At 48.2% G+C, this 15,223-nt stretch overlaps 1 protein-coding gene across 1 annotated transcript; it reads left to right on the top strand.

Moving 5' to 3' along the window:
* The first annotated feature begins 2,636 nt into the window (after positions 1–2,636).
* Positions 2,637–7,673, top strand: LOC115324872 (transposable element P transposase). Its single transcript, XM_040205616.3, is given in 10 exon segments — positions 2,637–2,862; positions 3,567–4,291; positions 4,409–4,641; positions 4,771–4,980; positions 5,043–5,310; positions 5,403–5,704; positions 5,824–6,110; positions 6,184–6,330; positions 6,760–6,903; positions 6,999–7,673. Coding segments are annotated over 10 exon segments (3,144 nt in total). The 5' UTR covers positions 2,637–2,656; the 3' UTR covers positions 7,621–7,673.
* Positions 7,674–15,223: the final 7,550 nt, after the last annotated feature.

Genomic DNA, 15,223 nt, shown 5'->3' with positions numbered 1-15,223 from the left:
TACGTATAATTCCGGCCGGCCTGTGTCGCGTGTTACTTCTGCAGCTAAGCAGTGACAGTCGTCACTGGTCGTCGGAAAGATCAGCCGGCTGAGGCGTTGGTGGGCTGGTGGCTGTCCCTATTCGCACTCCGAGTGCGGATAGTGGTAGATTCTTATCCGCACTCCGAGTGCGGATAATTTTGGATTCTTATCCGCACTCCGAGTGCGGATTGCGTTGGATTCTTATCCGCACTCCGAGTGCGTGGGGCGAAAAACTTGGCGTGGGGCGCTGGCGTGGCGCGACTTGGACGCGGGAAACTTTGAACATAGTGACTTACCATGTTCGTGGTGTGACATTGGCATGTTGGCAGCACCGATTTCATAGAAATATTAGTGGTTGTGCGGTGATTGATTGGGAGGAGACCTGTGTTTCAGAATGAATTTAATTTCAAACAAATGAATAATCGTAAACATATAATTAAAACAGAGCGAACGAACACAAGGACAAGTAGAAAAAGAGACACAGCCACAGCGCTGACTCGCGATTTACTCTTTTTTGTCTTCTTAAAGCACATCAACATAAGAAGACGCGAGTCAGCGCTGTGTTTGTGTCCCTTCATCTACTTGTCCTTGTGTTCGTTTTCGCTGTTTTGATTATATGTTCACTATGCACCACCGACTAGCTCACCTCGCTTTTTTTTTTTTTTTTTTTTTTCTCTTTTTTTTTTTTCCGATATTGATTAGCGCTAGATGGTGTATTTGGGTAGAGACTGAACTGTACTCGTGCCTCGGGGGCTTGAAAAAAAGCATGAACACAGGACGTAAGCAATCCTATTGTTCCTTCAGTATCCTTTTTTTTTTTTTTTTTTTGTTAAACAAAATATTATTATTTGCAAAAAAAAAAAAAAAAGAAACGGAAGCTGGTTTAAGATTTGTATTATAACGCGCCTTCGCCACAGTCAGCACATTAACATTGTGTGGTGGATAGGGGCAGTAATGTGGGAACGGTGGGCGGCTAGCAAACAATTTTCAATACACAATTACCCCCCCCGCCCCCCCCCCCCCCCCCCCCCCCGCCCCAGACCACACGCACACACACACGCAGAGATGTTCCAAACTTCCGCTGCCGCCACGCCCAAAACCCGCAAGCTCAGTGTTCGGCACCCTCGGCATATATGTTTAACATCTTCGATCACACAACCACACAAAAACATCTTTTAACAGCCATCACATCTATCGTCGTCTACTTGCAAAAGCGCAAATCATTCTATTAAAAAAATTACTGTAACAAAGGGCCGGGGACTTACCAGGCATTCCCTCATCTAGTAGTGTTGAAAGTGTTCAGAAGATTGAGCCGGGGGGGAGGGGGACTTCATTTTTTAATAATATTGTTTACTGGAAATGACTGATTTTCCTTACCCCCCCCCCCCCCCCCCCTTTTTTCCTAAGCCACTGCCCCCATCATCTAAGCACAAGACAATACACGTCACAAATTGCACACTGCTCTAGTTTCTTTCTTTTTTCTTTCGTCAATAAAAATATTTAACCGTCCAAAAAAAAAAAATATCGCCAGAACTTTTTTTTTTTTTTTTTTTTTTGGGGGGGGGGGGGGGGGGGGTTGTAAAGCTGATGTGTTTGGGAACACAAACACGCACACACACACGCACGCGCACGCACACGCGCACGCACACGCACTTGATCGCCTCTATCCGATCTTCGAGGCGTGAGTACCGTTTAATCTGAAACGCACCACCCAATGTTAATTTTTTTTTTTTATAAAACAAAAAACATTTTCTTGAAATTATTTTAATTCTGAAACCGGAACCGCCAATATTTCCATACGCTCGTCGAGGCTGCCAACACGCCAATGAATCAACACAAAGTTGAGAACTTCTAAACCACTGTGTTCATAGTTTCCCGCGACATAATCGCGCCACACGCGGAGTGCAGGTAAAGAAAATCCAACGGCTTCGTGCCAACGGCTTCGTACCCCCGCCACCCCCGCCCCGGTGCTGTGGCTGCCCGGTGCCCCCGGTACAGCGTCCGCGACAATCCGCGCCTCCGCACGCAATCCGCACTCACGCACTCGGAGGCTCGGAGTGCGGATAAGAAGCCAACATAATCCGCACTCGGAGTGCGGATAAGAATCCAAAATTATTCGCACTCGGAGTGCGGATAAGAATCCACCACTATCCGCACTCGGAGTGCGGATAAGAATCCACCACTATCCGCACTCGGAGTGCGGATAAGAATCCACCACTATCCGCACTCGGGGTGCGAATAGGGACGGCCGGGCTGGTCAAGTTCGAGCAGCGGCCATTTTGAACGGCGGAAGGAGAAGGGGTGGGGAAGGGTGTGGGGGAGGTCGCTCCAAAAATGCAAGTTTATCTTCCCCTCGTCGATACGGAGCGGGTCCCACGGAGCGGAATTTTGCCTCCCTCGCGGATTTTGGAAAGCGCTCCAGATCTACGAGTGGAATTCACCATTTAAGGTGCTCTAGAAGGGGTGGTGTGAAAAGCGCGCCGCTTCCCCGCTGGACGGCGGGGTCCCCCGGGGCGTTGATTCCGCTAGGGGAAAATTTGGCGCTGAAACTAGGGGCGCCGTCAGAGCCGTCGGCTGCGTAGTACGTGCTCGGCTTCCGACGCGTTGTTTACGAATTGCTTTTTCTTGCGAGAGGATGCCCTCCACAACAAAAAAGAAAACGCAACGATGGTGTTTCGTGCCAGGGTGCGATGGAGGCTACAAAGGGTGTGCAGATAAGGTATCCCTTTTTCGTGCGCCGAGCAATCGTGAGATGTTCGAGAAGTGGGCCCGTGCAATCCCCAGGGCGGACAAGCCACTCGAAGAAAACTCCGCTGTATGCGAAAAGCATTTTGACGAGAGGTGGGTGTACTTACTTCTTCCCGAGTTGAGGGTCAGAGATGCTGGGGAGGAAGACCGTGATTAAACGGCGGAGTGGTGCAGTAGGTAGCATACCCGACGCGATTTTGAGCTCTCCAAGTAATGGTGCTTATGATGCCGCTTGCACTGAGACGGTAATTTGAGCCGGTTTGCCAGAAACTGCTGGCTGAAAGAAAGAACTACCAAAACTCACGAGTGGGAGTGGTGCTTTCATTCCTACAGCTTCAGCTGAAACGTTTCTAGCAAGGCAGCCTCGATTTTTAGCTCGAGCACGATGTCGAGTATTTCGTGGGCTGTACTCTACTGCGCTGTAAGTTACACGCGCGGTTATTTTACGTAACTTTGCAGGTCGGTTTCAACTTCATGGAGCTTAGGAAAAATTTACTCACTTTTGCTTTTATTTTTCTGCATATTAAGGGGCATTCCGAATATTGGCATAGGGATGCGCACCAAATAATTTTTCAAACTTTCCACTCGCTTTCGGCCCATTTCGCTCATGCCCAGAAAAAAAAAAATAATAAGACGTTCATATTACTTAGGAAGTTGTGGCATGCTACTTTCGAATGATTTTGCATGCGTTGTAGTTTCCTTTCTATGACAGAGCTCAGCCGTGAATGTTTCGCAGCACTTTTGCAATTGTTCAATAACTAGAAGTGTGGCTTTTTTTTTTTTTTTTTTTTTTTCAGATTCGTTGTGCGTGCCTTTAAGCACCAAGTAAACGGCCAAGAGGTATTGATACCACGTGACATCCCTACCCTGACGGAAGATGCATTTCCGACTGTTTTCCCTAACCTTCCGAAGTACATCAGCAAGACTCTCCCAAAAGCAAGGAAAAGGCGGATCACTACATCACTCCACGCTGTGCCAGCAAAGGCAAACTGCAGTTCACAAAATGAAGTCTCCCCTAGTGGATCTGGAGAACTGGATGGGACTCAAGAACACCATCATGAAGAACTCAACGGTTCTGAAGTACCGGCTAAGACCCATCAATGTCCTCACCGTGAAACACTTGCAGTGCCTGCAAGGGGAGATTTTGCTCATCATTTGCGCTGCCCATCTCATCACTGGTACAAGCAGACACTTGAAAGTGGCAGCGTGGTGTCATACCAAACTACCGTGTTTGACAAAACGAAAACACCGCCTGTCGAGTTAAGCAAGATTGTTGTCTTCGAGCACGAGTCAACAAGGCCATCTGTGAGGTGCAGCATTTTCTTCTCTGGGCTGCTTCACAAGGTAAAGAATGTTGAATCAGAAGAAGAAGCTCAGGAAGCGCTTAACTACACAGAAGACACTTCGCTGTGTGTTGGCATTGGGGGAACCACCGAGTTCCAGCTATTGGACCAGAAGTTCAAAGGCATCGCATCACGACAGCAGTTGTTCTCGAAACACTGTGACGGATCAGCACCCACAGGTATGCTATCTTAGTTTGTGAATGCACAAACCATCAATTTGTTACTCGTTTTTACTTGGAGCGGAATACATCTAAATACCACATACCTCTACTGTTATGTTCTATGTTCTCCTCCAGGCACAGGTGGATCACGTTGTTTGTCGTGCAAATACAGCAGGAACCTTCTAATGACACGCTTGCGGCGTATGAAAAAGCAGCCCGCACATCCAGTCAGCGTTTCGAAACAAAGACTCAGACAGGCTGTGCGAAGGCTAAGACGGAGGACCAAGAAAGTTCTTTCGTTACTTGACCGTCTCAAACTACTTCAGGAAAAGAATGTCTCCATCACTGAAGGGGCTCTTGAGGCACAGGTTAGATTGCGGAAAGTTTATTGCATGCTTTCCTTACAATTTCCACAAACAGGATTGGTTTGTGCATAAAGGTTGTCAGCCTAAATTGACTAGCAGTTGTGGATCTCCTTGTTCTTTTTTTTTTTTCAGATCAAAAAGCTTCCACAGAAACAGCAGTTCGCAGTGCGGGCCTGCTTTGAAGCATCGCAGCGTAGATCCCTGCGTGGGTACCGCTACAGCAAACAGTGGCTCTTGGAATGCATCATCCTACGAATGAAAAGTGCCCGTCTCTACGAGCATTTAAGGCGTCATAAGATCCTGGTGCTCCCAAGCCGTGTCTGCCTCTTCAAGTACATCAAGGTTTGTGTATGGGAATTATTTACACCAGGCGAAAGTCCTTATCCAATATTACTTATTCACAGAAATTCAAGGCATCGTATGGCTTCAGCCAACAGCTGTTGAATTCAGTGAAGATCAAGCTGCAAGGAATGGATGACATGAAGCGACATGGAGGCCTTGTCATAGATGAAATTAAACTTTCGTCACACCTGGACATGACTGCCTCTACACGTATTGAAGGCTTTGTCGACCTCGGCCAGTTTTCTCAGGAAGTGGACAAGCATGTTAGGGCGGACCATGGTCTTGTGGTGATGTTTCAACCATTTATTGGCAAATGGACTCAAATAATTGGTAAGTTCATGCTAGTAGCACTAGCATTTTCACTAAATGCAATTTTTGTTGAGTTTCACAGTTTGGGTGCATATATTTTTCTTGCTTTGTAGGTGTCTTTGCTTCTGCCAGCAATGTTAAGTCAAAGCTTCTGACAAAGATTGTGGTTGAAGCAACACTGCTTTGTGAACAAGTTGGACTGTATGTGGATTACATCTGCTCAGATGGAGCATCCTGGAACCGTGCCATGTGGCACGACCTTGGCGTTCATGGGTCATTGAAGTCCGTGGAATGCAAAGTTCTTCACCCGTATGACGAGCAAAGATTTTTGTACTTTATGTCTGATTTCCCCCACCTCATGAAGTGTGTCCGTAACTTAATGATGAAACATGGGTTCAACACGCATGAAGGACGGGTATGTAACGCATGCAACTGTTTTCTTTTAATATTTGCTGCTGCTCTTAATTGTGTCTCAAGATGTGATTTGATATAATGGCAATTGTCTGGATTCTTGCACAATTCTTGGCTTCGCAGGCTCACTGGGAACACGTTTCATCGACATGGAAGTGTGACAACAACAGTGTCACCTTCAAAGTGGCTCATAAATTGACTTGAGCTCACATCTTTCCTGACGGCTTTCAGAAGATGAGAGTTGACTTGGCTTTCCAGGTTTTTAGTCCGCTTGTTGTGCGAGCCATGTCCTTCTATGAAGATAAGATAGAGGCCCAATACCCTAACCTTAGGCCGACCAAGGTTTTCATCGCTCTGATGGCCGACCTCATTGAGGTCATGACATCAAGGTTCCCAGCTCAAGCACTCAGGTGCGGTTGTCTTTAAGTTCGATTTTTATCTTGTGCGTATGCAATTGAATGTAACTTTCCCCCGTTCTTCCAGACCTGGCAGCGAAAAGGCGGCGGTGCTGGACAGAGTGCTGCAGTTTCTTGGCGCATGGGAAGTGCACGCCGGAAGACTGGGTTTTCTCAGCACGAGCACGGCAGAAGGTCTCCGTGTGAGCCTGCACGCCACGAAAGACCTCCTTAAGTAATTACAAAGCTATGTCATATATTAACTCGCTCTTGATGTCAGGCTCGTAGCCAGGATTTTGTCTCGGGGGGGGGAGACAAAATCCCCCCCTCCCCCTCATACAAAATGCTGTATGAGGGGGAGGCGGGGAGAGGAGGTCCCAGCAAAACGGAAGATTTCGGGGGGGGGGGTGGGGGGGGGGGGGCCCTCCCCCCTGGCTACGTGCCTGCTTGATGTAGTCCTTGTTTTGAGAACTGTTTTAGTCCCATAGTCATCTTTAGTGGAATTGTAATGCTCCTCCAAGTTTCTTATTGGTAAATTCTGTGGCATTATGTACATGCCGCACCTGTGATAAGTGGGAACAATGCAAGATTGATCAGTAGCCAACACTTGTAAAATGTCTGACATGTCCGGTGTTGCATGAATGAAATGATGCAATATTTTCAGGTACCTGACCGAAAAAGTTGGGTTTTCCTTCCTGATGACCTGCCGCCTTAGCCAGGACTGCCTGGAGAGGTGCTTTGGCATCGTGAGGCAGTCGTGTGGAGCAAATGATCACCCGACGCCAGCCCAGTTTATTGTGATTATGAGGTACAGAACCACCATTTTTTAAATTTCCCATGTATGTAATCTGTTAGAAAGAACAAACCATTGATGTTCCTATCCAATTTTTGTGTGCACTGCAGGTGTCTGGCGTTCTATGGCTTGGCCAGGAGTCCTGTGGGAGGGAATGTTGCACCTGACATGCTCGAGTCCTTGCTTTCCATGGAGGAGGCTCTACAGGATGACGACGAAGAAGCTTGCCACTTGGAGGAGCCATCAGCCTCGGCCGAAGTCGTCGTTGACCATTTAGCATACGTCACACAACACAGCGATGCTCGCCTTGTGTACTATGTCGCAGGATATGTAGCAAGGAAACGAATTCTGCCAAGCTCTTGCGAGCTATGCAAGTCGCTATGTCTCGTGAGTAAGGAGGACGTGCCCTCCAACCTGCCAGCAGAAACCTGCATAGAGTGGGATCTTGGGGGGCTCCTGTACCCGTCCGAACCCCTGTACAGACTCATTCAGACACTGGAAGACAGGCTGACAAGTGCATTCAGCAAAGTGAAGCTCCATGCAAAAGTGGTTAAAGAGATTGTACATGGCATCGGGCGGGTTCCGAGCATAGGCTGCAGCGAGCATTCGCTCGACTTGACACAGACAGTTGTCAAGTTTTATGCAATGACGAGAGTGCATTTTTTCCTGAAAGGAAAGAACCAAACTGAGAATGAAAAGAAATGCAAGAGGAAAAAACCATGTGTCCTCTAAGTGCTTGCACTGTAGCTCTGTGAAAGAGCACACCTTGGGCGTGTTTTGTGAATAAAAGTTGTCAGTGTTGGAATTTTGATGAAGCTTTTTTCTGGCACTAGAGACACAGTCGCACTATCATGATGATAATATTATTACTATTATAACGGTGCACTATTCTCTGTGCATTTTCCTTCTATAAACGGAGCTTGCGGTCCCCAAACTGGTTAGGCAAGTGCCACTATTGGCACTATAGAGCTTAAAATAAGTCTATAATGTCGAGTTGTCTTGGATTCTACAGCTTCTATTAATCTTTTCTCACGGGCACTAGTCTTCAACGGGACTGGGAAGTCAAAATGTAGTTTCCCCTTTTACTGCACAGTTGGAGTTCAATAGTGAGCTGGCTGAAGTGTGGAGGCTTGGCCTCCTTGGAAAGTTGGACATACGCCGCTGTAGGCTCCGGTTTGTTGCCTAATTAACAGATTAATACCTAGTTTGAGCGGAAAAGTGGGAATACTCGCCCACCCAGTCTTCCGACCGCAAAAGTGTACTCGAGTGACGTTCTGACGGGTCAGCCGTAGCTACGTACGCTGTTCCCAAATAAATACGAAACATCGTCCATGATAAGGTGAGACAAAGTATATAGGCGTTGATAATTGAACGTACCATTTATTCCGGTTTCTTCGTTCTCCACCCAATCCGGTAATTACCAGCATGGGCTCAAGCACATATCAGCAGGCTCGCGCGAACGCACCGAAAACCGCTAAACCATCAGTATGGTGTAAACGACAAACATTACCTTACTTTTCGAGCTGCGAGATGCTAGGCCGCTCGTAGTTACCAAAGGCTGTAAAACAAATAAGCAACAACAGCCGCAGCGTCTTCTTTCGTAGTGTTTCCCTGGTCCGTCTACGGTGCGCTGACGGCGCCCCTGATCGCGGCGCCATCCTGCGGCATCAACGAAAACCGGCACCGCGCTTCGCCCTCCGCTTTACACACCACCCCCTTCTAGAGCATAACGTTACTAAAACACTCAGTTGGGAAAATCCCAAAGAGACAGCTTTGAAAAAGTGGCCCCAATCTGTCTCCGAGCACCGAGCTAATGACGAACACAACGCCACCATTTCTCCCGCAGCGGCCTCTCGAAGAAGTGCACGTGACTTCTATTTTGGCTTAAGAACAGACACAGCGGTAGAGGTTACAGGGGTGCCACCCCCATCTCCCCGGCGGACGCGCCGCGTTCAACCACTGACGTTAAAATGCACCTAGGTCAGGACGTGCTACCTGAAAGGCCCGCTGAGGCATGGTTGTATGAAAACAATATTAATTGTTCCGCAAAACCTTGCGAACTAAAGATGATAAAAACATCACGCGCCCATCATTTGGTACTAAACTCCAATAAATTCCATACAAAAAGAGTCTTTTCCGTTTGTTTTTACGCAAAAACAGGCTTTCAAAAAGCTCAAGGGGACCACAGTACAGACAAACGATAAAGAGTGGCGCTGTTGTCGCATTTAGCTCGGTCTCGGTGGACGCCAGCGGCCCAGGTTTCGACGGCGAGTTTCCCAACTGAGTGTTTTAGTAACGTTGGTAAGAGCCTACCTCACCAGCACCGCGATCGTAAACAATAAATAGCCGGCGAATGTTTCCTAAAAGTTTTGTTAAATAATATTCAGATCCACATTTTGTAGCATAATTAGAGATGTGTGGCGAAAATTGCCAAATTTGATAATGCTGAGAGCCAAGCGCCATCTATCGTGTGGTAAACGAAGCAACTACTGCGCGTGCGCAGTAATGCAGGGCCGACAGTTACTTGGGTGACGGCAACGTTACTAAAACACTCAGTTGGGAAACTCCCATAGAGACAGCTTTCAAAAAGTGGCTCCAAACTGTCTCCGAGCACCGAGCTAATGACGAACACAATGCCACCATTTCTCCCGCAGCGGCCACTCGAGGAACTGCACGTGACTTCTATTTTGGCTTTAAGAACAGATACAGCGGAAGAGGTCACAGGAGTGCCACCCCCGTCTCCTCGGCGGACGCGCCGCGTTCAGCTGTTGAAGTTAAAATGCACCTAGGTCGGGACGCGCAACCTGAAAGCTCCGCCGAGGCATGGTTGTATAGAAACAATATTAATTGTGCCGCAAAACCCTGCAAACTAAAGATTTTAAAAACATAACGCGCCCCTTTTTGGTACTAAACTCCAATAAATTTCATACAAAAAGAGTCTTTTTCGTTTGTTTTTACGCAAAAATAGGCTTTCAAAAAGCTCAAGGTGACCACAGTACAGACAAATGATAAAGAGTGGCGCTGTTGTCGCATTTAGCTCGGTCTCTGTGGACGCCAGCGGCCCAGGTTTCGACGGCGAGTTTCCCAACTGAGTGTTTTAGTAACGTTGGGTGACGGCGACCATTGATGGCGACCGACGAACATTTATTTTCTTTGTTTTCCTTCCTCTCAAAACTCTGACTGACTGAACGTTTATTTTTCTACGTGTTCTTCCCGCGCGTGCCGACTTCAAGCAGCAAGAAAACAGTACTTAAAACAGACCACGACGAACAAGAACGCTGGATCCACCGACTCCGACGAAGCGTATAGGCCTAGCAGGCATTCCGACTCGGCGCTGCGTTGCTTCGTCGTAAGACCGTCTGCCTACGATCGGCTGGCGTGCTAAGTGGAATATGCCCGCGCGACCCTTGTGGACCCTTCCCGTATTATAGTTTGATCACTGACCTCAATTCTACCGGGTGAAACAAGGAGACGGTAGGCTCTTTAAATCGACCGGAAAATTCGGTTTCTTTACCTATCTCGCTACGACTTTGTGCAGCGTTGCCCACAGATGGTGCATTTTTTTCGTAAAATTTGCAAAGAGCGAACTTACCTGAGGAAAAAGTAAAGAAAGAAAAAGGCTTAGCTCCTATGGAAACGCAGCGACGCCACCGGCCTTCAAACAACACGGTGCCGTTTCGCACTGGACACAAGAGATGGCGCAACGAACGCCGCAACGAACAAGCATACGGCGCCGAGAGCCGGCCTTCTTAGCAGACGATCTTTTCGACTCAAAAGCGGAGCGCGTTCCGTAGGCGGCGACAGTCGCAGAAACAAAAAAGACAGGCGCAGTAACAGCAAGGAACTGCAGTTCCTTGTCTGCAAAAGGGCCGACTCTCGGCGTCGTCTGCTCGTTCGTTGGCGGCAGTTGGCGTCGCGACCGCTTGCGCCATCTCTTGTCTCCCGTGCAAAGCGGCGAAGTTTTGTTTGCAGACCGGAGGCGTCGCTGCGCTTCCATAGAAGCTAAGCCTTTTTCTTTCTTTACTTTTTCCTCAGGTAAGTTCGCTCTTTGCAAATTTTACAAAAAAAAATGCACCATCTGTGGGCAACGCTGCACAAAGTCGTAGCGCGATAGGTTAAGAAACCGAATTTTCCGGTCGATTTAAAGAGCCTACCGTCTCCTTGTTTCACCCGGTAGATTAAGAGGTGCGGTCAATCTCTTCCCCTTGTTTTCCGAGGCAGTGTTGACGAACACTCGTCGAAAAGGGACTCTCGTCGATTCTATCTTCTTGTTTTGTGTGATATAGAGCTGAAATAAACGCCATATGGATTACCTTCGTAACACGGTATGTGCACTTTGTTATTGGTATGCCATTTTTATTCTGACAGACTGCACGTCACTGTCGAGCTATAACAGTTCGTGGGAGGTATACGTACAACCCCGGTCCAACCTTTCTTTGCCGAGTGTCGCGTCAGTATCGAGTTGCAATCGTAAAAGAACGGTCCCGAAGCGCTTACAAACAGCGCGAATACAAGACTTCCATCAAGCGCGCGCGTCCGCTCCGAGTGTAAACAGGTATTTACGTGGCTCTTGCTGACACTCGTAGTTCAAACGTATCTTTTTTAACGTCGGCTCGCTCCTGCATCTCCGAGGCCGCGAAAAACGCCATCTACGTCGCTTTACAAACGACTGACACGGGCCGGCCCTTCTGCCAACAATGACGGGGTGGTTGACTTATGGAGTCTTCACCGGAAGACTCGCTGCAGTTCCCAACAGGCATACCGGCGTATGGGACTAGTCCCATGCTGTCGCTGTAGCGCAACATATCTCATTGAATTTCGCTCAGCTGCGATGCGGCGATGAGAGACGCCGATTCAGGAAATACGTCGGTGACATCAGCGCAGTAAAACCTACCGGCGCACCCCAACTCGTTGCCGCTAACACTCCCATTCTCCTACTGCCGAGAGAACTTCCGGTTCCGGAAACGGTCTACGTCACGGCTTCTTTTGCGGTCATTTGGAGAGAATGAAAAAGTCGATATTTCAATAATTTTTTGTGTAGAAGTTAATAAACCGAGACGAAAACGGATGCCTGTTCGGCATTCAGTGAACATTGACGGTTTAATGTAAAAGTTATCTGGAAAAAGTAAAAAGGTCATTTCATGGTCCCTGTGAGCTCCAGACTCCGGACATCTGCGCTCGAGCGCGCGGGTTCGGAGCGTAGCTAAGCTTGGGGTTTTGATGTTTCTTCCGTCTCGTGCGAGGCCACCGCGTGAAACCACCGCTAGGGGTGTCGCGAACTGGCCGAGGTTCGAGTTCGACCTGGTTCGACTTTTCGAACTTTTCGTGGAAATTTCGACGAACCTTGTATTGAGGTTCGACTCGTGTGCGCATGCGCGACAGGCTGGCCAGTTGGCTTCGGATTGGATGGTAATGGCTAATGGATGAATTAACGGCACCGCTGGTTGGTTATTTCAGTTAATACAGTACAAAAAAAAATTAAGTTATTAACGTCTTTAGTGAATAGAAGTGGTTTCTTTTAATTCCAACTGTTCATAAAATAAAATAACCATTTGCATAAAAATAAATTCTCCAAACCTAGACGTGCATCTATCAAGGTCTGGCCACACTGTCCGCAAAGTCGAACCATAGAGATCATATCATGGAGAATAGAAGGGTAGGAGGGCATGACGTCAGCCGCGTAGCCTTCACAAGCCATGCTCCCTTGACGCCTCGCCTCTTTCTCATTTTCCTCCTTACTCTCCTCACTTACCATGCCAACGTGACCACATCACGTGACCGTAGCTAGCCTTCGTGTTGCTATGGGGTACTAGAATACACCACAGTCTAGCCTTCGATCTGATAAAACCTACCGGACGGAGCGCGCGCAAGCCTGCAAGGAGTCCTTCTACAATCAACCATCCATCTCGCACGTGACATGTCACGCGCACCAATCGCCAGAGAGATCTGCGGTCACGCTGGGCACAAAATCGTTTAAACTTTTTATGACTAGGCTTCACCAATATTGCAATGTGCCCCCTCCTAGTACTTCTAACCTCCTTGGATCATATACTAACTCTAGAGGAAAAGGTCCGCCATTTTCCCATACATTCTGGCTGCCGCAAGCGGCGGATCATGCAGGCAGACCCTCGGGGTCCCAAACACGGTTACATCATCAGAGGCCGGATTCTCAAAGCGAACTTACGACGAAAAAAATGCGTACGACAAATTTGAGAGAAAATCCGTATTCTCGAAACGAAATCGTCGCAACTTTTGCGCAGGTTACGACAAAATCCTACGACAGCTCCGAAGCTGTCTTACGCACTTTCTACGATCAAACTAACATGGCCGACAACGTTGCTCAGTTGCTCGGTCGCGACGAACCAACGGACATTTATTTTTCTACCTGCTCTTCTTGCGCGTCCCGACTTCAAGCAGCAAGAAAAAAATGAAGAAGTACTTGAAACCGACCACGACGAACATGAACGCTGGATCCACAGACACCCGGAAAAGGCAACAAAGGCGACGATCCCACCGACCAAGCGAGCTCGGCAGAATATATAGGCCTAGCAGGCACTCCGACCCGTTCCGGCGCAGCATTGCTCAGACGGTCCTTGGCCAAGACCGTCTGCCCACGATCGGCTGGCTTGCTGAATGGAACAGCAATATGCCCGCGCGACCCTTGGGGACCCTCCCCGTATGAATAGTTTGATAGCTGAACTAAATTTCAGAGGTCAACCGATTCCCCTTATCATCTCGATCACCTTGTTTTCCGAGGCAGCGGTGACGAACGCTGTCGTCGAAAAGGGACTCCTCGATTCTATCTCCTTGTTTTGTGTGATATAGAGCTCAAATAAACGCCGTATGGATTACCTTCGCAACACGGTATGTACACTTTGTTATTAGTATGCCATTTTTAACTGTCGAGCTGTATCAGTTTGTGGGAGCTACGCGATGCCGGTCCAACCTTTCTTTGCCGAGTGTCACGTCAGTATCGAGTTGCAATCGTAGAAGATCGGTCCTGAAGCGCTTACCGAGACGCAGTCTGAATCCAGCACTTCGATCAAACGCACGCGTCCGCTCCGAGTGTGAGCAGGTATTTGCGTGGCTCTTGCTGACACTCTAGTAGTTCAAACGTATCTTTTTTAACGTCGGCTCACTCCTGCATTTCCGAGGCCACGAGAAATGCCGCGGCGGTTTGTTTCCTTCTACGTCGCTTTGCAAACGACTGGCACGGGGCTTTTCCCAACGATGACAGTTGTGTTGACTTCGTAGCGATCGAGTTTGTAGCAGTCAACGAAGCGTTTAAATCGTGTTAGCGTCGATGGGAGGCACTCACTTGATCGAATGACGTTTTAGCGAACGCCCACGTTTCATCGAACGACACTTTAGCGAATAGTCGGACGCCGCGAAGCGGCGTTTTCGGGTGGGCCAAGTGAGTTCATATTTTTGTAATGAGTTGCCGCAGACTGTCGCCGCGAAGCGGCGTAAAGCGCAGCGCGACGGATGGGTTAACGCGCGCCCCCGTTATTCGCTAAAACGACCATTCGCTCAAATGTCGCCATTCGCTAAAATGTCATTCGCTCTTGTGATATGGACCCGTGTTTGTTATTAAAAATCCACGTGCTCCGAACTATGCCTAGCTCTCTAATTGGTTGTTCGTTTTGCCGAAGACGCCGTTGCCATAGCAACAGCACCGGAAGTCATCGTTTCTCCGTAAGAGGTCGTAACTTTCCTCCTCTCACTTAAGAACACGTTTGTGAATACCGTTCTCGCCTCATCTTACGATGATCGTAACTTTACGAACTTCGTAGCTAAGTTGTCGTAGGTAAGAGGTTTTTTATGAATCTGGCCTCAGAACAGTTTCGTGAACTTGAACAATCCATGAACTTACCGGTGGAAAGATATTCACGTTCCTTTCGAAGCTTTCTTTTTGCATAGCGCGCAGATGTACGGCCTCGCGTTAACGCTAAACTAAACCATATACCCGGCTTCGCAAGTGGGGCGCGGGTGGGCGCGGTTGAGGAATACGAAACTGCGCAATTACCAGATTTCCGAGATTTCGACAGAAGGGAAGTTAATGCAGCGTAATGACTTTATTGCTTTTTATAAGCGTTAGAATAGCTCAGAATTTAGTTTACAATGTTAAATTATCACTGTTTACATTGCTGAGAGTTTTCACTCTTCGCGTTTACCATGGCAACGTTGCTCTCTTTCTCTGGTGTTCTGTCGCTCTCTTTTGCGATCGTTCACTCGGGACCCCGGGTGTCGGCGCACGGGATCTGCCACTCCTCCTCACCCACCTTTACCCCCCTGAGTCGAACCCACTCACTGATCTCAATGACAATTGCTGGAT

Source organism: Ixodes scapularis, unplaced genomic scaffold (genome assembly GCF_016920785.2).
Source record: "Ixodes scapularis isolate PalLabHiFi unplaced genomic scaffold, ASM1692078v2 PGA_scaffold3__209_contigs__length_174095766, whole genome shotgun sequence".
Classification (NCBI taxonomy): Eukaryota; Metazoa; Arthropoda; class Arachnida; order Ixodida; family Ixodidae; genus Ixodes; species Ixodes scapularis.
The sequence above is the reverse complement of the archived record's forward strand: the minus strand, read 5'-3'. Positions and strand labels throughout refer to the sequence as shown.